Source organism: Cavia porcellus, unplaced genomic scaffold, assembly GCF_034190915.1.
Source record: "Cavia porcellus strain 051 isolate PalLab524CR breed Dunkin Hartley unplaced genomic scaffold, mCavPor4.1 scaffold_23, whole genome shotgun sequence".
In the NCBI taxonomy this organism is placed as follows: Eukaryota; Metazoa; Chordata; class Mammalia; order Rodentia; family Caviidae; genus Cavia; species Cavia porcellus.
Genome location: NW_026947506.1, coordinates 40,199,124 through 40,225,961, shown reverse-complemented (window position 1 = coordinate 40,225,961; position 26,838 = coordinate 40,199,124). Strand labels below are relative to the sequence as shown.

At 54.8% G+C, this 26,838-nt stretch overlaps 2 protein-coding genes and 1 long non-coding RNA gene across 8 annotated transcripts; 2 read left to right on the top strand and 1 right to left on the bottom strand.

The window, feature by feature from the left end:
• The first annotated feature begins 1,953 nt into the window (after window positions 1–1,953).
• Window positions 1,954–16,087, top strand: Gigyf1 (GRB10 interacting GYF protein 1). Of its 6 annotated transcripts, none has more exons than XM_063234233.1 (28): window positions 1,954–2,209; window positions 5,902–6,147; window positions 6,947–7,088; window positions 7,173–7,222; window positions 7,352–7,461; window positions 7,558–7,687; window positions 7,786–7,881; window positions 7,980–8,091; window positions 8,202–8,310; window positions 8,623–8,663; window positions 8,828–8,998; window positions 9,199–9,452; window positions 9,568–9,676; window positions 10,288–10,422; window positions 10,575–10,675; window positions 10,851–11,022; window positions 11,130–11,296; window positions 11,427–11,527; window positions 11,607–11,723; window positions 11,825–11,925; window positions 12,042–12,124; window positions 12,210–12,353; window positions 12,431–12,661; window positions 12,874–13,064; window positions 13,156–13,316; window positions 13,408–13,574; window positions 13,646–13,775; window positions 13,876–16,087. In XM_063234233.1, the coding sequence occupies exons 5-28, from the start codon at window positions 7,427–7,429 to the stop codon at window positions 13,926–13,928; spliced, it is 3,111 nt and encodes a 1,036-aa protein (XP_063090303.1). In that variant the 5' UTR covers window positions 1,954–2,209; window positions 5,902–6,147; window positions 6,947–7,088; window positions 7,173–7,222; window positions 7,352–7,426; the 3' UTR covers window positions 13,929–16,087. The 6 variants fall into 6 exon arrangements, with proteins under 6 accessions (XP_063090303.1, XP_063090304.1, XP_063090300.1 ...); XM_063234231.1 differs by having other exon boundaries at window positions 1,955–2,209; window positions 7,164–7,222; XM_063234234.1 differs by lacking the exon at window positions 5,902–6,147.
• A 269-nt stretch (window positions 16,088–16,356) lies between these two features.
• Gnb2 (G protein subunit beta 2) lies at window positions 16,357–21,257 on the bottom strand. The gene is made up of 10 exons (XM_013152670.3): window positions 21,102–21,257; window positions 18,784–18,929; window positions 18,518–18,556; window positions 18,305–18,411; window positions 17,995–18,058; window positions 17,744–17,906; window positions 17,587–17,653; window positions 17,228–17,429; window positions 16,927–17,143; window positions 16,357–16,843 (listed from the first exon to the last, which is right to left on the bottom strand). Exons 2-10 carry the CDS (start codon window positions 18,838–18,840, stop codon window positions 16,737–16,739), a joined length of 1,023 nt encoding a protein of 340 aa, XP_013008124.1. The 5' UTR covers window positions 18,841–18,929; window positions 21,102–21,257; the 3' UTR covers window positions 16,357–16,736.
• LOC111756928 (uncharacterized) lies at window positions 21,216–25,868 on the top strand. Its single transcript, XR_002791308.2, has 2 exons — window positions 21,216–21,358; window positions 25,140–25,868. It is a non-coding gene; the product is annotated as an uncharacterized LOC111756928 (long non-coding RNA).
• Window positions 25,869–26,838: the final 970 nt, after the last annotated feature.

Genomic DNA, 26,838 nt, shown 5'->3' with positions numbered 1-26,838 from the left:
CACATTTGCTTAGGAACTGCTAAAGCTTTTTAAAAACCTTTTTAAAGACAAGGTTAAAAAAAAAAAAAGTCAAGGTCTTGCTATGTAGTTCAGGGTGGCCTCAAACTCTGTATGTAGCTCAGTTACTTCAAACTCACAGTGATCCTCCTGCCCCAGCTTTCTGAGTACTGAGATCATAGGCATGTACCACCATACCCGAGAACAAAAACTTTTTGAGTTAGAGGCAAAACAACAGCTTCCATGATTTACAAATTTTATTCTAGCAAGCAAATTCACAAGCAAATTGTAGAACTTTGGGGCTGAAGCTTGGAATTTTTTTCTTCCTTAAAAGTGCTTTAGCTCAACCTAGGCTCTCCCTCACTTTAAACAACTCCTCTAGGACTGTTATGCGCCAGCCTGCCAGCCTATTGACACACTTTCAAACAGTGTAAACAACATGAATATTGAGTTTCTAAGACCCCGAAGAACCAGGAACCCCATCAGCTGATATTTTTAATGATCTTGCCCTGCACCAAGCACTGTATTGTGTCTTACAATCCAAAAGCAGCTAATTTGGCTAGGGTCACAGTGGGTAGCCGATGAGGCCAGTTTCTCTTCCTGTCCTGTCTTTTCCTTTTCTTTCTTATTTTCTAGTTTCTTTCTTTTTCTTGTACTGGGGAGTGAATCCAGGGTTTTCACATTGAGCTGCACCTCCAACTTATTATCTTTCTTTTTTCATTTGCAAGATTTTAGACAGGGTCTACATTAAGTTACCCAGGTTGGCCTAGAACTCTAAAATCTTCCTGCCTCAGTCTCCGTAGTGCTGGGACCCTCTTTTTCTTAACTACTGCTGTTTTCCCGCCTGTGAGTGAGCAGAAAGCCTGGCTGCAGGAAAGGCAACAAGTGTGAAAAACAGGCACCACAAATGCTGGCCCCCTCCTGAGAGCAGGAACTCAGTCCCTTCAGGTAGTGGCAGGGCTTCCAGATCTGAGGCACAGAATCCCAGGGCTCGGCCAGGGCGATAAGCAGCTGTGTTAGGAAGCAGGGAAGTAGAGTGTACATTCTCACTGCCTCCCCAAGAAAATGGTAAAAGCACATAAGAACTTTCGCATCCTGAAAAGTTCAAGGCGCTTCAGAGAAATCATTCATCAATCTCGAAAAATTCTGAAACAAAAGAGGTTTCTCCATCTAGGTCGCACATTTGCATAGTAGTTTCCCCTTTTCTCAGCCTTTCACATTCACATCTTTTCATTGTTACAGAACTCCCAAGAAGGGAATGGGGCACAGAGCACTGCTAAAACGGCTCTTTTAAGCCTGTAACTCAGGGCTGGTGTTTTGTGCCTCTTATGCCAACACTCTGGGAAGCAGAGGCAGGAGAACTGCAAGTTGGAGTCCAGCCTGGACACTAGGTAATTTTACCAGACTTATCTCGAAATGAAAAATAAACAGGGCTGGGGATATAGCTCGGCGAGTGCAACGGCCTGACGTTCAATCTTTGGTATTACTAAAACTAAAATTTTTACGAAGTTCCAGAGGAGAACCTGAGGCTGCTAAGCATGAGCTCCCTCGCCGAAGCCAGACAAAACTCCTGGTCTTGCCCGTCAGGCAGCCTCGGGCCCTTTGCGAATCCTTAGACTTGGTCCTCTCCTCGATCCCACGCGAACGAGGAAAACAGAGTTGTGGGTTTTCTTTAGGCTCTTTCAACCCTGGCAGGATTCCTGGGGGACGCCGCTGGCCGCAGCCTGGAGCCTGGGGTACTCGCGGGCAGAGCCGGGCGCACCCCAAGAACCCACCGCCCGCCCGTCGCGGACCCCACGTCACGTGACGGCTGGGCTCCCGAATCACGTGCGGCGGGCGGCGGCGGCGGGGGGGGGTTTACCGGGGGCGGCGGGTGTCTGTGCCGCGCCCTGCCAGGCACGCGCGGAGCCGGGCTGCGGGTCGGAACGCGCCGAGCCGCGGAGGCCGAGGCAGGCGGCGGCGTCGAAGGGGGCGGCCCCGCGGCCCCGCGTCCGCGTCACGTGGTGCGAGGCGGGCAGCCATCTTGCTACAAACACAAACAGAGAGGAGCGGCCGCCGCGGGAGCGCCTGCGCCCCCTCCCCGCCGCCGCCGCTGCCACCGCCACCACCGCCTCCCGGCCCCGGCCCGCCGCGCGCCACCCGCTGCCACCACCGCCACCGCCGCTGCGCGTCGCCCCCGCCTGGGACCGGACCCTGCGCCCGCCCGCCTGCGGTAAGCGCTCGGCGGACCCCGGCCCCGCAGGCCCGCCCCCGACGCCGGCGTCCCCGAGCCCGCGGGAGGCCCTCCCGCGTCCCGCCGTCGCCGCCCCGGCCCCGGGCCCGAGCCCCGGCGTCGGCCGCCCCTCGCGCACCTGCGCCCCTCCCTGAAGGGCACGTCGTCCCCGCGCGCTAACGGTCGCCCCCCTCGGGGTCGCTCGCACCCCTCCCTGCCCGAGGCCCCAGCGGGGAGTGCGCGCCCCGTGCTCCCCATGGGTATCCCTAGCGTGTCGCCGGGTTCCCCTCTCTGCTAGCGGGGCCTGGCTTGCGGGGCTCCTGGTCCAATCGCTCTGCCAGTTTGGCCAACATGGAAGCTTCCCCTCCACCCAAGCACCTCGCCGAGCTCCTCACCTACGTTACTTGCATCTCAAGCGGCCACCTTAGTGCTTGGTCATCAGGGTCCCCTTTCTCCTGGTTGCCCAGCCCCGGGAAACACTTGCCTTTAGCAAGAACCACGGGTCTCCCTGGTGTCGCCAGGCCAGGCTCTTCCCAGCCCGTGCCTTTAATGCAGCAGCTACCTGGCTACAGACACTCACTCTTTGCCTCTTTTTTCTTTCTTTTTTTCTTTTCTTTTCTTTTCTTTTCTTTTTTTTTTTTTTTTTTTGCGAGAAACTTGAAAGAGACCTAGTGTTTCCTCCCTGACCCAGCTGTTACTACAGTTCCCAGTCTAGTTGTGGTTTGTTTCACTCGCATGTTGGCCACTGGGAAATGCTGAATAAATACTGTACTTAGTGGCCGGATCTTTCCTCCCGCCCATCCCGATCTTATTCTCTTCTTGCATCTTGAAGTGCTGCTTTTCCAAAGATTGTCCTTCATGCCATGCCAGCTTCTTGCATTCAGCGATCCACACATGCCTGGGACCAGTAAGCTGCTCTCCTTTGCTGCTTACAAGTGGGAGTTTGGACTCTGGGTCTTTCTCAGCATCTTGTCCTTGCCCCTGCAGGCCTGCCACCCTCCAGCCCTGCTTCTCTGTAGTCTTAGATCTTGATCTTGCAATTGGGAAAGATGTGAAGAAGCCTCAGGACTTTGTGTTCCTGCCGTTGCCTGTGAATCAGAGACCCTTGTGGGTCTCAGATGGTGATTGTAGTCAAGTGGGTTGTGTTTAGACTTCTGGACTGGTTTAGTGAGCCAGTGGAGCCATTGGTACTGTGCTTGATTTGATGGATCAGGAACCCCACATTTTTACATCTGTGTTTGGAGTTTAGGATAGAAAAAATGGCCCCACTTTAGAGAAGATGCCAAGAGGTGACATGTGAAGGATTTTGAAGTCTGAAAAATGAAAAATGGCTTTCCACTGGCCAGGGATGCCTCAGAGAACTCTGCAGTCTTGGGTAGTGTTGACATGGTTGGAGAGTGTGCCCTGACCAGGCCGCTGCTACTCTCTGCCTTGTTTTCCCTGGCTTGAGCCCCCACCTGGGCAAGTGGGCAAAAAGGATCAAATGATGTAGAGTGAAAGTGCTTTGAAAACTGCTAACTAGTACCCAATTGCAGAGAGCTGGGAGAACTAACCAGCACAGTAACTCAGGCTGCAGCCCATTTCAGCCTCTGAGTTCTCCTCCCAGCACCTGAAAAAGGGCCCAGTCACCTCCCAATGGCATGGGCCGGCAGTGGTTCTGTGACTTGGGACTTTGGGGACTGTCTCTATTAACGGTGGTACTAAGTGGTGCCAAGGCACATTGCTCTGGATTGGGGCTAATTTTAGGGGTGATGGAGTAAGGAAATAATGTTCTTAACTTAGCGTGTGGTGAGAGTGTCCATTCCTTACATCCTTTCCTTTTCCCATGTGGTCTGAACTCCAGAGCACTGCCTCTTGGGTCCTTCAAGGCAGTTGGGAGCTCCTGGCAGGGGTATGTACCCTCTCCTCTTGCTTCCAGTAGGGGGCAGCCTTTTAATAGCAGTAATTCAGATGCTAAGAGAGTAAAGGTTCGCTGAAATCTGAAAGAGAAAGGCTGCTGAGGGGGCCAGAAGCTGAGGTAGACAGACAGTGCCAAGGGCAGGTGACAAGGAGTAGGCCTGTGATAGAAAGGAGAGGTGGGAAGGGCAGGGGTCCTGGTCCTAGCAGGCCACCTCTCCCAAGCCTTTCTTCATTAGAAAAGGGATTCAAGTGCTTGTCCTGGAGCGTGTGACCAATGAACTTGGGGTTGGTGCTGGTTTTCTTTTAATCTGTTCTTTTCTTGGGGATTCCCTCCTGGCAGGACTTCAGAGTTCTCTCATGGGATAGTGTAATTAAAGAATTGTTCCCTGCTGCTCTGAGGGGAAAATGAATGAACAGACACTTGGTTCTCCCTCTTCTGTTCTCCTGTAAACTCCAAGTAGACTGTACTGGACTCAGGGATGAGGGATTCTCCATTGGTGCTGTTGTGGATCAGATAGTATTTTTTGTCTTAGAGTCTGTTCTGGGCATTGTAGGGTGTCTTGTGGGATACTTGGTCTTTACCTAAAAGATTCTAGTGGCACCCCACCCCCATCTGAGACAGCCTTGAATGTCTCCATCCATGGCCAAAACTTGGGGGAGCAGAGTTGTCCCCAAACAAGAACCCTCTGCTTCCAGGCAGTGTGGGGACAGAGGCAGTCTGAAGGGAGGATGTAGACCACATGGTGGCCCAGCGCCTGCTTCGCTGGCTGTGTCTTCCTTTGCTTTGGTTCTCAGACCCTTGTCTCATGTCACTTTGCCTCTGCTGCCCCTTCCATTCTTCCTCGTCCCACCCTGTAGTCCCTTTGGTGCCCCCAGAATTAGTGTATGTCCCACTATGAGTGAACCGAGGAGGCTCAAAATTGCCTGTCTTGCTGTCTTGGGTATTATTTGAAGGAATGTGGGGTGTTTTTCTTGCAGTCAGGATGGCATAGGTGTGCAGTGCTTATCCCTAAAGGGCTCTTTTCTCTCAAAGCTTTTTTTCTTTACTTTTTGAAGTGCTGGGAATGGAACCCAGGGTCTTGTGTATGCTAAGCATGTGCTTTACCACTGGCCTCACTGGAGCTTTCTTTATTATTACTATCATTATTATAATTTTTGGTATTGGGCACGGAACTCAGGACCTTGTGCTTGCCAGGCAGGTGCTTATGCCACTGAGCTGTATCTCTGGCCCCTTTTTTTTATTATTGATGCAAAATTCACCATTGACCAATTGTAAGTACAATTCTGAGGTGTTGCATTCTTGCTATGCTGTGCAGCCATTGTTACCAAACCTGCCTACCTAGAACTTTCTCCTCAGTGTCTGCTGAAAATATGGGCCCATTAAACGGCTCCACACCTCCTTCTCCTGCATCGTCTGATCTAACCTGCCCTGGGTTCGTCCTTCAAGAGGAATCCTCCACTGTTGTGTTTGTGACTGGCTGTTTGACTGATCATATCTTTGAGTCCATCCAGTTGCCATGGGATTGCCTAAGGGTTGTGCCCTCCTCCAGTGCAGTGGGAGGAGAAGCTATGCCATGTGGGGACCCATAGCAGCAATGTCACTGAAGCTTTGGAGGGTCAGAGAGGAGGAGATGTTCAGGGCACTTAGCCAGCTTAGGTGTCTCACTCTAGATCCTCAGCTGCTGTGATTCTGGGCAGTCCAGTGTCAGTCATCACATCTTGCTTTGGCTGTGGTGCAGACGAGAGAGCTCCTGTCCTAGGTCCCTGACAGAAGCTTCCCCTCCTCCCTGCAGACCCGGCATCCTGGAGTGGATGGGCACTGCAGACGCGCTGTGGCCCAGCTTCCCTCCCGGCCAGTGACGGAGCCCTCGAGCATCCCTGGACACTGCCTGGCCTTCCTCCTCAGCTTCAGTCCCACCAGGGATGAACCCTCTCCCAAGAGTTTCCTCTGTTGTTGTTTAGAGGGACTGGTCGCTGCTGCTACCCCCACGACCACCACTTGTCAGCCTCAGTGACTCTGACCTGCTTTCTATTCTATGGTGAGGGATCCTTCTACTGTCTGTATCTGAGGACCCTGTCCCCCTGCCTTTCTTTTTTTTTTTTTTTTGTCTTTTTCGTTTTTATCGGTACCAGGGATCGAACTCACGACTGCCTGCTTGCAAGGCAGGCGCTTATGCTGCTGAGCTAAATCCCCAGCCCCTTCCCCTGCCTTTCATTGTTGGTATGCAAGTAGAGGGCTAGGTGCGTGTTCTATTGGGGAAGCTGGCCCTGAGACACCTTGTGTGGCTGTCTTTGGCCCTGGAAGAATTTCTGCCTCTTTCATACTGGTTCCTCTCCTGACCCAGTGCCTAGATTCTAGTAATAGAGCAGCCAATCCTGATTGTTTTCCTTGAGGAAAGCAGTTTTGCTTCTAGGTTTGTCATCCTTTGGTTCATAACCTTTTGCTCTCTGAGACATTTGTGGCTCTGGTGGCTTTGTTTCCTGTTTTATGTCCTGGAATGACCATGAGTACCTTAGTCACCTTTTTATTGAATTCTCTGCTACATTTGCTGTTGAAACTTCCTGGTTAGAGTACAAGTAATCTGAGACCAGGCTTGGGGTGCCACTCTTCAGCATCCAGCTAGTGTCCTGCTTGTGCCTCCAGCAGCTGGGGGCCGCATTAGTCCTGTGGGAAGGGAAGACAGCAGAGACAGGGATGCCATGTGACCCATGAACTTATTTATTTTATTTATTTATTTTTTGTACTGGGGATTGAACTCACAACATTTTACTTCCCAGGCAGACGCTGTGTTGCTGAGCTGTGACCCATGCTTTAACCCCTTCTTACTTGTCCTTAAGGATCATTGCCAGAAGTGAAAGGCCCAGAGGAACTGAGGCCATACCAGTAGCCAGGGGTGTGGGGACCCTAGTTAACTCCAGCATTGACCCCTGCCTGAAGAGAGCCCAGGACCCCCTACCGCTTTTCCGGCAAGACTACCAGGTTAGTGTGCTGGGTTTGGGGGGGGGGGCTGTAGAGGCAGGAGGGCCTCTAGTGTCTCTTTCCTTACACCCCCAGGTCTCCCAGTGGCCCTAACAGCTTCTGTTAATTCATGGTGTGAGTGGCCAGCAGCTTAGGTGAGCCCTTTCCCAGCCCCAGTGAGCCATGAGCTAGCCCAAGCCCAGTGCGGTGCTGACTAAAGTGGGACCAATGGCCAAGCACAGAGGCTGTACAGCTTTATGTCCTGTGTGTTCCTGGCCCCACAGGTGTTTGGACAGTGTACACAAGGTCCTTCCTGCTCTGTTCACCCCCTGACCTCTGGGAAGCACCCCAGCTCCACAATGGCAGCAGAGACACTCAACTTTGGGCCTGAGTGGTAAGTCACACATGCTGGGGCTGGTGTGGTCATGCTGTGGGAGAGGAGCAGGGCCGCTGGGACCCCAGGTGCTCTCGTCCTTCGTGTTTGCTGCAGGCTAAGGGCCCTTTCCAGCGGTGGCAGCGTGGCCTCACCACCCCCTTCCCCTGCCATGCCCAAGTACAAGTTGGCCGACTACCGCTACGGGCGAGAGGAGATGCTGGCCCTCTATGTGAAGGAGGACAAGGTGTGGTGGCTGAGTGGGGAGTGGCATCTGCACTTGTGTGGCCTCAGCTGCAGAGAGGCCCTGACCTGTGGTGTCTGGGCCTTCCTGCCCTGCTGCAGGTGCCTGAAGAACTTCAGGACAAGGAGTTTGCCGCAGTGTTGCAGGAGGAGCCACTGCAGCCCCTGGCCCTGGAGCCTCTGACTGAGGAGGAGCAGGTGGGACCAGTCCAGGCCAAGGCTATGGGGGCAAGGTTGGGGGAGCCGGATTGGTCCAGTGCCTGGCTCCTTACTCCCACCCCTGGCTGCCTCCTCAGAGGAACTTCTCCCTGTCAGTGAACAGTGTGGCTGTGTTGAGACTGATGGGGAAAGGAGCTGCTCCCCCCCTGACTGGGACCTCCCGTGGCAGGGGCAGCACGAGGAGCCGAGGTAGAGGGGTACTGCGGATTCAGGGGCAGGCAGGGCTGAGCTGGGGTCGTTAAAGTGTGGAGAGACACTGCCAAGTTGCAGATGCAGGTGTGTCTGTTGTCCTTCTCTAGGCCGTGGCCGTGGCGACAGTTGCTTTTACCAAAGAAGCATTGAAGAAGGTGATGGAGCCTTTGGGCGAAACCCCCGGGAGATCCAGCGAAGCCAGAGCTGGGATGACAGGTGGGGTTGGAAGGAGGTGGCATAGAGGCAGAGCCAGGAAGGCCTGGGCCAGTGTCCATGGAGGGAGACTAGGAGTTAGCAGGGACCCTCCATATAAGCCCTGGTCAGAGTTCCCTGTGACCCTTTGCTTCCGATTCTCTTAGGGCCTATTTGTCCCTGTGATCTGTTCTGTGTGACCCTTGGTGCTCCTTCCTCCTGAGCCTGTTTTTCCTTCTTCCCTCTGTTCTACCCCTACCCCAGGGCAGAGTGTATAACACTCCTGCAGGGTCAGGGACAGGTACTCTTCTTGACCAACACCTTTCTTTCCTACAGAGGCGACAGGCGGTTTGAGAAGTCAGCAAGGAGGGATGGAGGTATGAGAGTGGCAGGCATGGTGGGTGCCTAGGGGTGGGAGGTAGACTGGGATGGGGGTACCCCCAGGAGGGGCAGGGTTATAGGGGCAGTGGTAGAAGCCAAAGGGCCTGTCCAGGTACCAGGGTGGCTGTCCTGCTTACTGTGTGTATCTTTCCATGGCCAGCACGATCTGGGTTTGAGGAGAGCGGGGCTGGCCCAAGGAAGGAGCATGCCCGCTCAGACAGCGAGAACTGGCGCTCACTTCGAGAAGAGCAAGAGGAGGAGGAAGAGGGCAGCTGGAGACTTGGGGCAGGACCCCGGCGAGATGGTGATCGCTGGCGCTCTGCTAGTCCTGGTGAGATTTAGAGTGGTGCCACAGGGTTCAGGAACTGGAGGGTGTGCTCCTGAGGCCGAGAGGAGGGAGCAGAGGGCTCTGTGGGGTGAGGATGAGGGAAAACAGTGTTGGTGATGCTGGTGGTTCCTGGCATGTCCTATGAATGGCAGAAGAGGGCGATCCTGGCTTGATCTGTGTGCCAATTTTACTTTTCCTTCCAGATGGTGGCCCCCGCTCTGCTGGCTGGCGGGAACATGGGGAGCGACGTCGAAAGTTTGAATTCGATTTACGTGGGGATCGAGGAGGGTGTGGTGAAGAGGAGGGGCGGGTTGGGGGGGGTGGCTCTCATCTCCGGAGGTGCCGTGGGCCCGATGGCTTTGATGACGACAAGGATGGGCTCCCAGAGTGGTGCCTTGATGATGAGGATGAAGAGATGGGCACCTTTGATGCCTCCGGGGCCTTCTTGCCTCTCAAGGTATCTTTAAGGAGAGGAGAGGGCTGTGAAGAGGGTGGAGAGTTACATGCCCCACTTGGGGCCCCTGGCTGCCCTGGCTCCCTCACTGTGTTCTTCCTGCCTCTCGCCCACACAGAAGGGCCCCAAGGAGCCCATTCCTGAGGAGCAAGAGCTTGACTTCCAGGGCCTGGAAGAAGAGGAGGAAGAGGCTCAAGAAGGGCTGGATGAGGAGCAACCTGAGGCAGGTAAGTCATGGGACTACTCAGGGTAGGAGGTTGAGGGATGGTGATGTCAGTCAGTGAGCAGGGTGCTGGCGGCTCACCTAGCTGTAGGGTCAGGCTGCTTAGGACCACAGGCTAAGCAAGTGCTCTGGTGGGAGGGACCCGGAGCAGCGGAGCTGTGCTGAAAGCATGTGAGGTAAGATCACACGTGATGAGGATGGTCTTGAAATCCCTGTGAGGGTCCTCGGAGCACAGGCCTGCTGACATCCTGCAGTGTGGGCTGGAGAGCCACAGGACATTTGCACTCCCAGAGTTTTGTTAGAGGATAGACATGCTGCCCGAGGTTGTTTGTACCACCTTGCATGTGGAGGCCTCCACAGTTTGGTTTTGAGTCCTGATGTTTGACTCTTTTTTGCATTACCAAGGATGCATTACCAACCCTATGGCCTTCACACTGATCTACATTTCTGGTCTTTTTTTTTTTTTACTTTTTATTTTGAGACAGGGTTTTGTTAAGTCATTTAGTTGCCCAGGCTGAGTTTCAACTTATAGTCCTCCTGCCTCAGCCTCTCAGAGTGCTGGGATTTACCAGCTGTGCCACCATGCCCGGCTTTGTGATTGTTCTCCTCCTTCAGGCGAGAAGGAGCTACCCCCACTGCCGCCTCCAGAGAAGTCCACCTCTCCGTCCCTACTGCCCACCTTGGGCCCACTCTGGGGCACGAATGGGGAGGGTGATGAAGCAGTGGAGAAGGAACTCCCCGCAGCTGAAGGTAGGTATGGTGGGGATACCTGTGGGCAGTGCTGGTAAAGAAGGGGCACATAGGGTGTCATTATTGAGGGGGGGCTATAGCAAGAACCCATTTGTCTAGGGGGTGAATGGGAACTGTCCTGTCCCCTTTTCATGTCCCCTCACTTTTTCTAGGAGATGACATGCAGAGAATCCAGCTGAGCCCTAGTATTGGCTCTCCCCCTCCGCCCTCTGGAGACCTGGAAGATGAAGAAGGCTTGAAGCACCTGCAGCAGGTATGGGGATGCCTAGGCAAGCAGAGTGTCATTGCTCATCTGTCTCCGTCCCTGACTACCCATTCCAGATTCTGCCTGGTCTGTGATCCAGCCCTCTTTACCCATGCCAGCCCTGTGTTCCCACACTGACGCTTTGTTGATTGGCATCAGCTTTGCCTCTCTTGTGGGCTCCTAGGAGGCAGAGAAGCTAGTAGCCTCCCTGCAGGACAGCTCCCTGGAGGAGGAGCAGTTCACGGCTGCCATGCAGAGCCAGGGCCTGCGCCACCCCACTGCTGCCACTGCCCTCCCCCTCAGCCACGGCGCTGCCCGAAAGTGGTTCTACAAGGACCCCCAGGGCGAGATCCAAGGTAGCTGTGGGAGCCAGAGGGTTGTGCTCTTTTTGCTCAGGGTGTTGTCAGTGCACCCTCTGACCGTAGTGGCATTGTCCTTTGCCTCCCTCACATGCTTGGCCCAGGCCCCTTCACAACCCAGGAGATGGCAGAATGGTTCCAGGCCGGCTACTTCTCCATGTCCTTGCTGGTGAAGCGGGGTTGCGATGAGGGCTTCCAGCCTCTGGGAGAAGTGATCAAGATGTGGGGCCGTGTGCCCTTCGCCCCCGGTCCCTCACCACCCCCACTGCTGGTGAGCATGATGTTCTGCTGCTGCCCCTTGCAGGGAGGGCTGGTGGGAGGTGGCAGACTGGCAGAAGCAGGCAGGACCCCAGGGACCTTCTCCTGGCTGTGCACACCAGACGTGCTTTTACCCCATGCAGGGAAACATGGACCAGGAGCGGCTGAAGAAGCAGCAGGAACTGGCCACGGCAGCCTTGTACCAGCAACTGCAGCACCAGCAGTTCCTTCAGCTGGTCGGCAGGTACAGGGGCTGTGAGGCTTGGCCCTCAGGCTGGCCAGTGGTACCGCGTGGCCCACTGTTGTGCTGTCTGTCTGTACAGTCGCCAACTCTCGCCATGTTCGCTCCGGGAAAAGGCAGCTATGGGGGACCTGGCACCGCCGCAGCAGCAACAACTCACGACGTTTCTGCAGCAGCTCCAGGCTCTCAAACCCCCCAGGTCTGTGTGGGCATGGGTGTCTGGATTCTGAGGATGAGGCCAAGGGGAGGGGGCCAAACATATGGGTATAGAGCCCTGAAAGTCAGTAGTTTACTCCTCAGAGGTGGAGACCAGAATCTGCTCCCGACGATTAGCCGGTCCTTGTCGGTGCCAGATTCAAGCCCCCTCTGGGACATACATACCTCAGCCTCATCACAATCTGGTGAGTGACTGACTGGCTGGCTCTGGGGAAGATGGGACTGGGTCTGCCTGTCATCCTCACACTGCAGCTACCACTGTGACTGAGTGCCCTCCTTTAGCTGTCCGTGCCTTCTGCAGGTGGTGAGGCCAGTCTTTGGGACATACCAATTAACTCTTCGACTCAGGGTCCAATACTAGAACAGCTCCAGCTGCAGCATAAAGTGAGTAGCTAGCGCCCTGAGCTCAGCACCCCGGCTCAGAGATGGGGGGTGGCTGCATTCCCATCTGTGATCTGCCCCGGCTTAGTTCCAGGAACGCAGAGAAGTGGAGCTCAGGGTGAAGCGGGAGGAAGAAGAGCGGAAACGCCGTGAGGAAAAGCGCCGCCAGCAGCAGCAGCAGGAGGAGCAGAAGCGGAGGCAGGAGGAGGAGGAGCTCTTCCGACGCAAGCAGGTCAGTGCCCCTACCATGGTGGCTGGCTGAGGCTCCGGCTGCTGCCAGTCCCACTTGAGTGCTCCCTCCTCTGCTAGGTGCGGCAGCAAGAACTGCTCCTAAAGCTGCTGCAACAGCAGCAGCAGGCGTCAACCACAGTTCCTGTGCCACCTGCACCCAGCTCACCACCGCCACTCTGGGCCGGCCTGGCTAAGCAGGGTCTGTCCATGAAGACACTGCTGGAGCTGCAGCTGGAGGGCGAGCGACAGCTGCACAAGCCACCTGTGCCCCGGGAGCCACCAAGGGCCCAGGCCCCCAACCACCGCTCGGTGAGCAGGCCACGCCCCCGGTGTGGTGGGCGCAGGGCGGGGGGGAGGGGCACTGGGCCCAGGCTCCTTCCTGTATATCCAAGTGGTATGGTTTTGACATCTCTTCTGCATGGCTCTTAACCTGCTACCTTTCCCTGTACCACATAAACAAGTTGCCCTGCCTAGCTTTCCTGGGCTCCTGATTAGAGCCCTCTGACTTCTTGCCATCTCAGCAGCTTGGGGGCCTGGGTGCTGCCCCCCTGAACCAGTGGGTTTCTGAGGCCGGGCCACTGTGGGGCGGGCCTGACAAGAGTGGGGGCAGTGGCGGTGGCAGCCTGGGGCTCTGGGAGGACACGCTCAAGAGCAGTGGAAGCCTGGCCCGTGGTCTCGGTCTGAAGAATAGCCGGAGCAGCCCGTCTCTTAGGTGGGTGTGGGACCTGGAGGGCTAGGAGGATGGGGTAAGGGGTGCTGATTCCTGGGCTAATCCCTGCCCTCCAATTTCCTACACTCCTCAGCGACTCCTATAGCCACCTGTCAGGTCGGCCTGTTCGCAAAAAGACAGAGGAAGAAGAGAAGCTGCTGAAGCTGCTACAGGGCATCCCCAGGCCCCAGGACGGCTTCACTCAGTGGTGTGAGCAGATGCTACACACCCTGAGCACCACAGGCAGCCTGGATGGTAGGGCATGGCACACACACAGCCAGACATGCTGTGGGGCAGGGCTTCTGGTCTGGCCAGGTGTGCTTGATGGCACTACCATTTCCCACAGTGCCCATGGCTGTTGCCATCCTCAAGGAAGTGGAGTCCCCCTATGATGTACATGATTATATCCGTTCCTGCCTGGGGGACACTCTGGAAGCCAAAGAATTTGCCAAACAATTCCTGGAGCGGAGGGCCAAGCAGAAAGCCAGCCAGCAGCGGCAGCATCAGCAGCAGGTAAGTGCTCAGGGGGTCTGGGGAGGGGTGCCACACACCCGCTTGACTCACCATCCTCTCTGCTGCCCTAGGAGGTATGGCTGAGCAGTGCCTCCCTGCAGACAGCCTTTCAGGCCAACCACAGCACCAAACTTGGCCCTGGGGAGGGCACCAAGGCCAAGAGGCGGGCACTGATGCTGCACTCCGACCCCAGCATCTTGGGTGAGCGTGGGGGTGAGGGGACTGCAGAAGGTACTTGGCTTCCTTCTTGGACGTCCAGAGGGGACTGGGGAAGTTCATGCCCAGTTCTTCATGGCTTTAGGGTACTCCCTGCATGGACCTTCTGGTGAGATCGAGAGCGTGGATGACTACTGACCAGCCTGTCCCACTAGCGCCCTGGGCTTGAGGCCAGGAGTGGCAGCCACAGCTTGGACCCTCGGGTCCCCAGTCTGCAGGCTCCCAGCAAGGAGCAGAGGAGGAAGCAGGGGCAGGGTCCCCAGCACTTGTTACAAACCACACGATGCACCTTAACTCACCCACCACGAGGCACTTTACAGATTGGGGGGGAAGGGGTTTTTTCTTTTTTTTTTTTTTTTTAATTTTAAATGACTGAAGAAAACGTTAGGAGACAAAAAAATTTTGTTAAAAAGCTAGATTCTAGACACACTTTCTCCCTGGGGGGATAGTGTGATAATGGAAGGTCCACAGAAGTTTTGTTTGCTTTTTTTTAAGAAAAATGATGAAAAATAATGAAAAAAAAAGTTAGGCTGAAAGGAAAAACACACTGTTATTTAGGGCAGTGGGGACACATGCCCCATGGACCTGTCCTGCCTGGCCCCTGAGGCTGAACTTACCCTGCTGTCCCCGGAAGGTGGGCTGTTGGGGTAACAAAGCTGGGGCCCCAGCAGTTTGCACAGCGAGGCCCCCTCAATGCCCCGCCCACCGGACCCGCTGTGAGCAGCTCCCTGTTGCTGTGACTGTGGCAGAGGTGTCCAGGGTAGGGGCCAAAGTCACCCCTTGGCTTCGCTGCTTTGGGGGAAAGTTGCACAAATTGGACAAGTCGCCTCAGCCCCCAGCTGCCATTCCATGCGCTAGCTGATGGGGAGATGGGGAAAGGCCAGTTGGTGACCGCCTTCTGTCAGGGGCGGACTTGGACTCAGGCCTGCTGAGGGGCTTCCCCCACCGCTGCCATTTCGGGAGCCTGCCGGCCTGGTGTGATGCCGAAAGCCCCAGCTCCCTGCCTTGCCACATGAATGTATTCTTTGGTTCCCAAGCCCCCCCCACCGCCTTACCTACCCCCAGAGGAGCGGAGTGGTTCCTCTAGGAGCTGGGAAGGCGCTACTTCACAGCTGGCAGAGGCCAGTCCTTGCTGTCAAGAGGGGCAGGAGAGCCTCAAAGGGCCAGAAGTGGGCGGCTCAGGTGGAGGCTGCTGCGTGCACCAGAGCGCCCTGCCCCCAGGCTGCCGTGTGGGGTGTGGATCACCCAGCTCTGCGCCCGACCCTTCGCTGACCAAATGGGAGAGGAGCAAGAGGCCTCCCCTCGACGTGTTTTAAATGTCGGGTAAGGCTGGGGTCAAGAGTGCAGGTGTCTCCTGTTGCTCACCGACTTCTCCTGACCCCCACCTGGGCTTGTCTCCATTGTTTTTGTTTGTTTTTTTGGTGGTTTGTCTAACCTTTTGCATTCTCATCAAACTTCTCCCATCGACCTCATTGCTGAGTGCAGTATTAGGGCGACACTGCCACTGCCTCCCTCCATGAATGTATTGCTCCTTACTGCCCTGGGGAAGTGGGGAGCTGCCCCAGTTTATTTCCCCATCTATCTCCAGAGAGAAGACTTTTTTTTTCTTTCGTTTTTTTTTTTTTTTTGGCACCAAAGTGGCAACTGGGTCAGTGTTGGGGAATAAGCTGGCCTCGGGGTGGCAGGGCCCCTCCACCTACTTCTCCCTGGTTTCGACAGTGTTAAGTGTCCGTGAAAAGACAATATTCTCTATAAAGCAATAAGGGGGTGATGGGCCAGGGGGAAATGTCTTGCTGCTGCTGGCCCCCCAGCTCCCCCTTCCCTCTTGCCAGTATGGTGGCATTAGAGGGGTAGGGGAGACTCCTGTTGTGACTGAATGTAACCACCCTGCCCCTGCCACAGCCAATGCAGGGGGAGGGGGACACTTCCTGTCTCTTCCTGTCCCTTTCCCCCCAGAGCTAAAGAGACTTTGAGTTGGGGGCCCCACAAGCCTGGAGAGGCCTTAACCCTGTGAGGAAGTGTAGGGGGAGCCCTCTCCCACCCCATCCCCTCTGAGAGTGGTCAATGTTTACAAGCCCTGAGTCCCACCCAGGGACTCAGATCCCATTGCTGTCCTGTCCCAGTCTTCCTGGGCCCTGCTGCCCCCCACCTGGGATTGGGGTGGAAAAGGGGTCATTCTGTGTTCCCTCATCTGCCTTGTACCTACAGTTCCCCCCACTTCCCCATGTGACTGTCCCATCCTTCTACCTGCCCCATGTAAATACTCCTAATAAAACTTGGTGTGTGTTCCCCCTGTCCACTGCTGCTCCTGGCTTTGTTTGGGAAGGGACTTGAGGGATGAGTGGGGAAGGCTCAGGGCCTGGAAGTGAAGGAGCTGGGGTGTGGGGAGACCAGTGTGGGGCGGCCAGCCTCTGGGAACATCTCTGATCCTGCCTCTGGCTTACGCTTTGCCTAGAGAAAAGGCCTTTCCTCCCTATACCCCCGTCCCCCCTCGTAGGGGTCCTCTTTATCTGTGGTCTGCCCTCAGCAGAGAAAGGAGGAAGACAAAGCAAGGGAGGACACTGGGTACAGAGGTGGAATTGGTTCCTTTATGGAAAAACTGAAAATAATTAAAAAATTAAAATAAAACCAGTTTTAAAAAAGCCAGCCCCTGGAGTTTCTACCTCCTGCCCCTGGCCATCCAGAGAGGTGAGGCCCTAACTCCAGGGCAGCAAAAGGATAAGGGCTTTCTGCCCACCTCCTCTTCCCCTATACCATCCCCATCTTTTTCTCCACAGTGGGGGCCCCCCCTCCCGGGAGGAACCAAACCTGGGTGGGGAAGCAGGGACCGTGGCCCCGTGGCCCAAGGAGGGAGGCTTGGTGTGGACCCAGCCCCAAAGCTCCTGGCCTGTAGTGTGGGCGTGGGCAGGGCCCCTCCTGGCCTGGGCCCAGCTGGGATCGGGGCAGTTAGTTCCAGATCTTGAGGAAGGAGTCCCAGGAGCCTGTGGCCACAGCCATGCCATCATCAGTGACCCCAAGGCAGCTCACTCGGTTGTCATGGCCAGCAAGGACACCTGAGAAAAAGGCATGTTGACAGGCCCCAGCTGGGCTCTGGGTTCTGTGCCGCCGCCCCCCCCCCCCAGCACCCAGGCCTCACCTGCGCGGTCCCCCTTCATAGCATCCCAGATGTTGCAGTTGAAGTCATCATAGCCCGCGAGCAGCAGCCGGCCACTGCGCGAGAAGGCCACCGAGGTGATGCCACAGATGATGTTGTCGTGAGAGTACATGAGGAGTTCCTGATCGGCCCGTAGGTCAAACAGGCGGCATGTGGCGTCATCAGAGCCCGTGGTAAAGGCATAGCCGTTGGGGAAGAACTGTGGGACAGATACAGGGGGATGAGGGTGGAGGGCAGGGCCAGGACTTAGGAAAGCATGGCTGGCGGCTTGACCCCAACTTACAGCCACGGCGTTGATGTCGGACTCATGACCAATGAAGGTCTGTCGGCACATGGAATCCCGCACGTCCCACAGCTTGATAGAGGCGTCACAGGCACCTGATACAAAGGTGCGTCCATCGGGAGCCAGTGACAGGGACATCACATCCCCACTGTGTCCAGCAAAACCCACAGTCTGCTGGCCTGTCTCAATGTCCCACAGGGCACTGGAAAGGGGACAAGGAGGAAGGGATCAGAGATGGGGGGTGAAGGACACATGGAGGGCCCAAGCCAGGGGCCTCAGGTTGCAGTCCTGTTGAGCAATGGGACAGGGCTGTGAGAAGTACGGGTAAGCCCAGATTGCCCATTCCTGTGAGGCCTCACCAGGTGGTATCCCCAGAGCTGGTGATGATTTGGTTGTCATCCAGAAAGCGGCAGCACGACAAGTACCCTGGGGAGAGAGGCTGGTCAGCTGAGTCAATGGGAGGGTAGCACAGCCCCTCTCCTACAGCAAAGCCCTTGCCTGCTGAACCCCTCTCACCAGTGTGGCCAGGCAGCTCCCGGCTGACCCTGACATTGCCTTCTCGGGTCTTGAGGCTGTAGATGGAACAGATGTTGTCCAAACCCCCACAGGCCACAAAGTTCCCTGAGGGCGCGTAGGCACAGGTCATGACCCAGGAGGAACGAAGTGGGATGGCATGGACCTGTGGAGGAAGGGTAGTGCCAGGCTCAAGGACAGCCAGGACTCCGAAGCCCAGTGCCACGCCAGCTTCCCTCAGGTAGTGCCTCTACCTTGTTGGTGGTGTAGCTGTCCCAGATGATGAGCTTCCCATCCTGGGAGGCGCTGACCAGCAGCCTGGGAGACAGGTCAGGGAGAGGCAGCAGGTCAGGGTGTGGAGGCAGGCCACCCTCTCCCATCTGGAGACAGTAGCTCAGGTATCCTGTCTGTGGTCCTACCTTTCCTGGCTCACCAGTGATGCCCAATCCCATCAGACTTCAGAGGCCATCCTCCCTCCACTGCTGCTCCAGCCAATATAAGATCATCCCTTAGCTTGTGAGCACCAAAGCTGAGCACAAAGCCCCACCCTGGCCACCCACACACCTTGAGTCTGTCCCCCAGTGCATGGCATAGATTTTTGCAAGATGCCCCCGGAGAGTCCTCCGTGTCCTCATCTGGATTCTCCCCACTGGGTCCAGCCCAGCTGTGATCTGGAGGTGGAAACACAAGGGCTCAGGCAGAACCAGGCAACAAGACCTCAACCCAATGACATGCCTCCAGCCCTTACTCCTGAGTCCCCAGGTGCAGTGGCCTCACCTGGGTCAGCGTTGAATCCCCACATGCTTTTCGGGCATCCTGCAAGAGATGGCAGAGCCGGAGAAAAGCAAAAGAGAAGAAGGTTGGGGAAAGAAAGGAAAGAGAAAAGAAGAGGAAAGGCAGTGGGTAAGAGGAGACACGCAGAGATTAGGGCATCCTCCCCATCACTCAGACAGCCCCCTAGGGAAGTAAAGCAGGCAGCAACCCCACAAGCAGCAAGGCCCTGCCCCTCAGCTTCCCCATCCCAGAGGCGGCCAGGCCCTCACCCGGATCTGATTCCGAAGCTGCTCGGCCTCCTGTCTCAGTTGCTCCAGCTCACTCATGGCGCCGGGCCCGTGGGGCGGGGTTGGGGGCGGCTGGGGGCCGCGGGACGGGGGCTGGGGGAGGCAGCTCCTGGCCGCTGGCCCGAGGCCTGGGGGATGCAGGGCTGACGTCAGGCCCCAAGGCCGCTGCAGCCGGGCAAGCAGGGGGAAAGGCGGGGTGGACGCGCCACCCGGAAGGGGTGAGCTCGGCAGGGAGAGGGGCAGACACCGCTCCCCGAGCAGGACAAGGGTCTCTGGTACGTTAGCACCGGTAAGACGTGGCCGAGAAAGGCGACTTCCCCAATCTTCCTCCCGCCCCCCGGAAATGTAGCGGGAAGTGCAAGAGGAAACGCAGGGGAAACCCCTCCCTCGGACAGCAGCAGACCGGGCGGGACACCCGCGGCAGGAACTGGGGAGGGGGGGGGGAGTCCCTTCGAAAACAGACCTGGCGTCCGCCCCAGCCCGCAAGGCAACGCCCTCCCAGCACCTAATTTTAAAAGGGGCGGTGCCTCTTTAAATTCACCCCCACAAGCCGCACACCCTCAACACACACCCCCCCAGCTTCTATAGTGGGGGGGAGTCCAGAGTGGGGAGGTTGGGCTGTTCGTGGGGTTGCCTAGGCAACCGTCACCCGGACTGAGAGCACCTCATTGGTGAAGTGCCCCCACCCTAGCCCCGTTACCAAGGGAACCGCATCCCCAGCAGAGACCTGTAGGGTGGGTGACCCCACCCCCGGCCCCAACGCCCCCGCCCCACCCAGCCTCCCCGCCTCTCCCTAGAACCGGCCGGGGTAGCTGTTTACAGGATTTGGGAAAAGCCGATTGGGCACTAATAGGTTTGGGAAGGCTCACTCCGGATAATCTCAGTGCCGGCTGCACCCCATTAGCCGTGCGCCGCGGGTGGGGGCGACAGCGGCGGGTAAGGCAACCCAGAGCCACTGCTCCCCTCCAGAGCCCCGGCCCGCCACCTGCCCGCCTGAGGAGCCTTCAAAGCCCGTGGGAGCCGTGCTGAAGTAATTAGGGCTCCGAAGAGAGGCCCCCGGCCCTGGGGCGCGGCGCTGCTCTCTCCCAGGCGCCGGCGAGCGGCCCCAGGCGGCCGGCTCCCGCGCCCTCTGCACCTCGGGGGCTCAGTCTGCGGGCGCGGCGCCGGGTCCCACAGGGTCTGGCTGGTTCTGCCCAGTCCCCGGCGTCCTGTTCCCCCTCCTCTGCCCCGGGGACACCTGTGCGATCTGGCCGCTCACACTGCATGGCTGAGCCGGGGTCTGCCACCCAGCTCCCACTTCCCCCAGCCCTGAGCGTTCCTCTTCCCCACTGATATGTCCCCCTCCCTAAATACTACGCAGGCGCCAGGGGATGCCCCTGCCCCGGGGGCACGGCCCTACCCCACTCCAGGTGTGGACACGGCCCGGGACCCGGGAAGAGGAAGCGACCAGGAGGAAGCCATTGGAGGCGGGGGCCGCGCTTCACCTCTCCATCCCATCACCCTCCGAGACCGCTCGGGGGATTCTGGGGATACGGCAGCCAGGGCCCCAAACAGAAAAGGGGGTGCCACCGCCTCCGCCAGTGTGGTGGGGCGCAAGGGAGGGGACAGAGAGGGTCCCCCGATCTGGCAGCTGGGAGGCGCAGGCTAACGCCGCGCGCTGCGGAGCGCAGTGGACCTGGCCCTCCCGGCCCCCACGACCTCCATTTTGCCCGAAGAAAACTGGGCGGGGGGCAGACGCTTAGAAGCTAAGCTTGGGGTGAGGACTTGCAAGGGGACGGGGTGCCGAGGTCTCCAGTTTGTTTGGGGCCAGAAACCATGGGCAGGGCGCAAATCAAGGGTGGGGTGGGGACGACGGCAGGGTGGCCTCGCGGCCTTGCAGTCTGTCCCAACATTTTGGAGTTTTGCAAGGCGAATTCCGGCGAGGGTGCGAAATAAGAGAACACGAGGGGTGCCACCCCGACCGGCGGGAGCTGGGGGTCAAGGGGGCGGGACGGGGCCTAGAGGAAGCCCGGAATTTAGCCCCCAACTACTAAGGGAGCTAGAGGCAGGCAGGGCTGGAATGGGGTCTGGGGTCAGGAAAACGCAGCCGATGGTACAAGGAACGCATGCATTGCTGGGGCTAAGGGTCCCCCGGTTCCCCTTCCGGGTTTGGGAGCGATGGGGCCAGAGGAAGGGAGGGGAGGTCTGGCGAGTTACGTCCGCTCCCAAGAGCCAGACCGGGGAAAGAGACAGGAAGGAAATTTAACTCATGGGAATTTGGGGCTGGGGGAGATGAGGACTCCTTTTGTCAGCGGAGGTACCTGTGGCGGTGGGAACTCTGCGAAGGGGGTCGCTGGCGGAGCGGGGGAGGTCCTGTCTTCCTCCGCGGCGGAGGCGGCGGCGGCGACGCGGATGAATTTCCTCAGTCACTCCAACTCAACCGTCCAGCACTGCTCTCCCCAGAGCGGAGGGATCCCGCCCGCCAGTGACGCGGCCACCGCCGCCGCCGCGCCCAGGGCCCGGCTGGACGAGACCACTACCAGAGGGGGAGACCAAAAGAGAGAACACCATTTCAGAGGTACAGACTGACTCAGTCCCAAGAAGATACTATCCTACATTATTTGAACGCAAAAAGCACTAATATTAATGGTTCGCTTCCCTAAAAGAAGCCAGACATTTCCCCTCTGGGGTAGCACAAGTGGTACCGGCGCAAGGGAGGGTAAAAACCCGCTCGCGGGCCACGTGATCGACCTCCAGCCCCTCCCGGACTGGGCGGCTCCAGACAGGGAAAAGGGAGCTCTAAAGCCCAGTTCTCGACCTGGCCACGCCCCCATCCTAGTAAGGTCACGCCCCGTCCGGAGGCGGAGCTACAAAGATCCGGTTCCGAGCAGGATTTGGTGTCCAAGCAAAGAAAGAATAGATTCCAATTTAAATGAGACCCGAAAGGAACACTGGCGCACCGCTGACATAAAGCTGTCATTCCAACACTCTAGGAGGCTGAGACAGGAGAATCTCAAGTCTGACACTAACCTAGCCAATTTAACGAGTTATCGAGACCCTGTTGCAAAAGGTTAAAATAAAGGTGGGCTGGGGATTTGGCGCAATGTGAAGACCCTGGGTTCAATTCTTAGTAAAGCAACCTTGAGAATACAGTATAGTGAGGCGAGTCTTTCTTTCTCAGCCAGTTTATCAGTATTGCCCAGTGGGCTTTTATAGATCCCTGTACAGTGGCTGTTTGCCACTGTAATAATAGCTCACATTTACTGGATTTCATGCTTACGTTATTTAATCTTCACAGTACTGTGAAGTTAAGTACTAGCTGGCTAGTTTTGTAGTCGTGATAACAGACCAAGTTGAGATGCAAACCCAGGCAGCCTTAACGACTTGATTGTGCAATTATGTCGATGCAATCTCTTGATGAAACCCCAATGTAAGCCACCCGGATAAAGAGATGACAATGTAAGCGTGAATCTCCGTTATCACCTGTGTTCAGTGAGGGTGATGAGGGCTGTCTGTCCTGCAAGTCTCTTGGGTTATTGAGATGGATCCCCTTGGATTGTGAAAATGCCTTAGAATGTTTAAGTCATTCTTTCATAGAGTTCTCATTTTTTTTTTTTTTTTTTTGAAACAAGGTCTTGCTATGCAGTTCAGGCTGGCCTTGGGCTCACTTTATAGCCCAGACTGGACTTGAACTTGCAATGATCCTCCTGCCTCAGTCTCCCAAGTTCTGGGATTACAGGAGTGTGTCACCATGGCCAGTTTGGAGTTCCCATAATTTAAAGTATCTGTAATAGCTTAGATCTAAAAGGTCCCCCAAAATATCATATATAGAGAGGTGGGGCTTTGAGAAAGTGGTTGAATCACAGGGGTGCTATCCCTATCAATAGATTCATCGATTGGTGAGTTTATGGCTGAATGTGCTGCTAGGAGGTGGGAGCTGGTTGAAGGTGGGCCATTGTGGGGCATGACCTAGATAGATATATTTTTGTCCCTGGATCCTCTCTTCCCTCTTTTGTTTCTTGGCTACCATGAGTTGAGTAGCCTTCCTCTCTCCATCACACCCTTCTGCCATGCTGTTTCTACCGTGGATCCAGTGAACCATGTTCTGAGTCCCCTGAAACCAAAAGCCAAATTAAATCTCTCCTCCTTTAAATTGTGGATATTAGGTATTTCACCCAGCAATAGGAAAGCTAACATAGTATCAAGACTACTCATTTAGCCTCTATAAAATGCATTACAAGTAGTTTTCAGAAGCACAAGTTTTTAAGAAAAAAAGTGTTTTTGTTTTATACAAAATTCTATTTATATATACCTACCAATTTGGCAACATATTAGCAATAGGAAAGGGATGTCTATTAGATGTTAAAATTTTGAAGTGACCTTATAGAGAATTTATTTCAGTCTCCTCAGTCTACAGAAGGGACACAATGACTTCCCTAAAATAACAGAAAATTAGTGGCCTAGGACTAGAATTTAATTTTGTTAATCTCTGAAGGGCAAATGATACTGCTTCCTCTCTCTGGTTAGTGAAGCCAATTTGCTTCACTATTTAACTCATTCAGCTCAGATTTCTTGGCTCCCAGTGATGTATCGAGAGCACCATCCTAGGGATCAAGGATACAACTGAGAACTGCAATTGCACCTTCTTGGACTGCAAGAAATTTATAATCTATAAAGGTGACAGAGAAAAAACAATGAGGATAGTGTTTACTAAGAGCCAAACATCTGGGAAACTAAGCATTTAGGGAGGAAGATCAAGAGTTTGGGGTGGCAGGAGAAATGTCCCATAGGTGACTGCAGAGGCAGGTCTGGGGCAATATGAGTTACAATAGTACCCCAAGGGTGAGTGACATGATAGAGCAGATGAAGTCATGAAGAAGTTCAAGGGAAAGACAAGGTTGCCTCACACCAAACTCTGAGGAACCCCAACATTTAGAAGTTGGGCAGAGCACAAGCTACCGAAGGAGAATCCGAGAGCTAAGAAGGAAAATCAGGAGAATGCAGAGTTTCAAAACCCAATAGGAAAGAGTGTTCCCAAAAGCAAAAGCTGAGCTGTGCTGAATGCTACAGAGATGAGGCCACGCTGTGCTGAGAAGTGTTCCCCGGAAAAAGGAACATGAGGGTGGCCAGTGGCTTTGCCTAGAGATTCTGCACTGAAAGTGAGGAATCTATGACAGTAGGCTGCACCAGAGTGGCCAAGGCTTTGGGAATTTCAGCTCACAGGGTGGAGAAAGGTGGGCTGCACTCAGCTTTTTGTTTTTTGGTGCTGGGGATGGAACACAGGGCTTTTTGTCTGCCGGACAAGTGCTGTGCCACAGAGCTATGCCCCAGCCCAATGCGTGATTTTTATTATTATTATTTTTTTTTTTTTTTGAGACAGGGTCTTGCTCTGCAGTTCTGGCTGGTCTTGAGCTCACTTTATGGCCTAGATAAGTCTCAAACTTGCAAGGATTCTCCTGTCTCAGCCTGCTAAGTGCTGGAATTACAAGAGTGCACCACCACACCCGGCCAATATGTGATTTTTTTATGGGAGCTACTGAGCTTATTTAGGTGACAGTGGAAAGGATGAAAGGAAGAGGAGGTGAAATCCACAGGTAGGTAGGGCATAGCTAGTGGATGAGCACATGTTGAGAAGGCAGAAGTACTGCACATGAAAAGACAAGGCTCAGGGTTGGGGATTTAGCTTAGCGGTATAAGCGCCTGCCTGGCAAGCTCGAGGTTGTGAGTTCAATCCGCAGCCGGGCAGATTATTGCAGCCAGGCGTTGTTATTGCAATGGTGGCTCATGCCTGTAATCCCAGCACTCAGGAGGCTGAAGTGGGAGGATTGTTGCAAGTTCCAGACCAGCCTGGGCTACAAAGTGAGCTCAAGGCCAGCCTGAACTGCATAGGGAGACCCTGTCTAAAAAAGTCCAAAAAAAAAAAAAAAAAAGACAAGGTCACTGGGACACTTCTTTACCTCTTCCCCCCACTCCCCGCCCCCAGGACTCAGTGAGGATTGAACTCAAGGCCTTCACACTGCACTACATCCCCAGCCTTTTTACAATGTTTCTAATTTTAAGACAAGGTCTCACTAAGTCACTAAATTGCCCAGTCAGGACTGGAACGCCTGATCTTCCTGCCTCAGCCTCCCAGAGTGCTGTGATTACAGGCATGCACCACCACAACTGGCAATTTGCCTCTTCTTTGTCAGTCATTTCCTTGGCCTCTTCTCCTGGGAGTACTCTGCAAACAATTTTCTCAGGCTTCAAACTTTGACCTTCTCTTCTCACTCACCATGTCATCCCTTGGTGATTTTGCCCACTGCTGTGACTTTCCCCACTAACTGCGCCTGTCATCTCTTCCCTGTGGCCCACTGCAGGCTGAAGATCTGCCTTTGGAAGCTGAAGAACAGTGGTGTGCTTTCATTAAGTCGGGCCAGCTCAGACCGGCTCCCAAAGAACCCACTGTGCACCGCTCCTCTGAGCTCATCTGGTGAAATCACGTAACATCTGGGGAGGATCATGCCCCTGTCCCTAAGGTATTGATTGCAGTGACATGAAATCAGGCATGCAGAGGGTATTCACGTCATGACAACCTGCAAATGCTTCTGATCAGAGCACTCCCTCCATGAAGAGCATTACTGCACACCACTGTGCAGGCACTCAACATACTCTACATGAAATGAATCATTCTCCCCTCCCCTGCATTCTTCCCGGACCTGTTCTCCCCAAGTCTCTTGGCCCAGGAGCAGCACCCCTTCCACCAGGGGCATCACATATTTCTCATTCCCAGGTTCAAAATACAGCCCACTAGTTACAGTCTAAGTAAGCTGCAATAACAAACAGTTCTGAAAATTCAATGACTTAAGCAATCACTACAAAACAATTACTCCAGGGCTGCAGGGCCTTCTCTGCCACTTTCCTCCTGTTGCTCCCATTTCTGTGTCCAGCATGGTCCAGACAGTGTAAGCCATTGCATCTGCTTCCCATCTGTTTGGCATGGTGGGTGGCCCTAGTTCTTTCCTGTTCAAGACCATCATTGACTCCTGCTCAGAAGCTGGCCAGATACAAAGAAGACTGGAATATTAATAAAGAAATGAGACAAGTAATGACACTAGCATTTTACATCATTGGTGGATATGTTCTGCTACCTCTTGAATTATAGAGTGTAAATCCCTCCTTTCTACTCTATGCCAATGTTATGATTTTAGTCCCCCCCCCCACCGTCCCACCCACAATACAGGGAATTAAGTTCCAGGCCTTTGGTTTTGTTTTGTACAGGGGATCAAACTCATAATGTTGCACTTGCCGGGCAGGTACTTGTGCCACTGAGGTAAATCCCCAGCCCTGAGTCTGGGCCTTTGCACTGAGTAACATGACCAGCCCTTTTTATTTTTTATTTATTTAAAATGTTTTTTAAAATTCTTATTGGAGCCAGGTGTGGCGGCATGCCTGTCATCCCAGCAGTTAGGAAGCTGAGCCAGGAGGATTGCTGCAAGTTTGAGACCAGTCTGGGTTCTAAAGTAAGCTCAAGGCTAGTTTGAATTGCATAGTGAGACCCTATCTCAAAAAGACAAAAAAAAAAAAAATTCTTTTTGGTTTTTTGAGACGGGGTCTCACTGTGTGGTTTGAGCTCACTTTGTAGCCCAGGCCAATCTCCAACTCAAAGTGATCCACCTGCATCACTTTCCTGAGTGATAGGCCTACAGGATGCACTGCTAAACCCAGCTTTATTTTTATTTTGAGAGTGATTCTTTTTTTTTTTGAGGGTTGCCCTTACTAAATTGCAGAAGCTGAACTCAAATTTTCGATCCTCCTGCCTCAATTTCCCAGAGGGCTAGGATTACAGGCTTGTACACCACGCCCAGATAGGATGATCCTTTTCTAATTAACCTATCAAATAGCTGATAGATATTTGTTGTGGTGGTTTAAATCCAAAAATGTTCCCCTAAAAGCCACATTTGGAGGCTGGGTATGATTGGAGGGAGTGGGCCACTGAGGTGTGTGTGAACTGAAAGACTGTATTTTTTTAAATTTTGCATTGTTTGTTTCATTTTTTTTAATTAATAGGGATTGAAC

What these genes read in the sequence shown, in the direction of transcription:
- Gnb2 (XM_013152670.3), bottom strand. Translation starts at nt 18,840, where the DNA reads ATGAGTGAGCTGGAGCAACTGAGACAGGAGGCCGAGCAGCTTCGGAAT. An exon ending in ACAGCTACACCACCAACAAG is followed by an intron (nt 17,907 to 17,994) that starts GTAGAGGCACTA and finishes CTTCCTCCACAG; the next exon opens with GTCCATGCCATCCCACTTCG. An exon ending in CCGACATCAACGCCGTGGCT is followed by an intron (nt 17,144 to 17,227) that starts GTAAGTTGGGGT and finishes TCTGTCCCACAG; the next exon opens with TTCTTCCCCAACGGCTATGC.
- Gigyf1 (XM_063234229.1), top strand. Translation starts at nt 7,427, where the DNA reads ATGGCAGCAGAGACACTCAACTTTGGGCCTGAGTG. An exon ending in TGAGGAGCAACCTGAGGCAG is followed by an intron (nt 9,677 to 10,287) that starts GTAAGTCATGGG and finishes CTCCTCCTTCAG; the next exon opens with GCGAGAAGGAGCTACCCCCA. An exon ending in CAGGCTCTCAAACCCCCCAG is followed by an intron (nt 11,724 to 11,824) that starts GTCTGTGTGGGC and finishes TTTACTCCTCAG; the next exon opens with AGGTGGAGACCAGAATCTGC.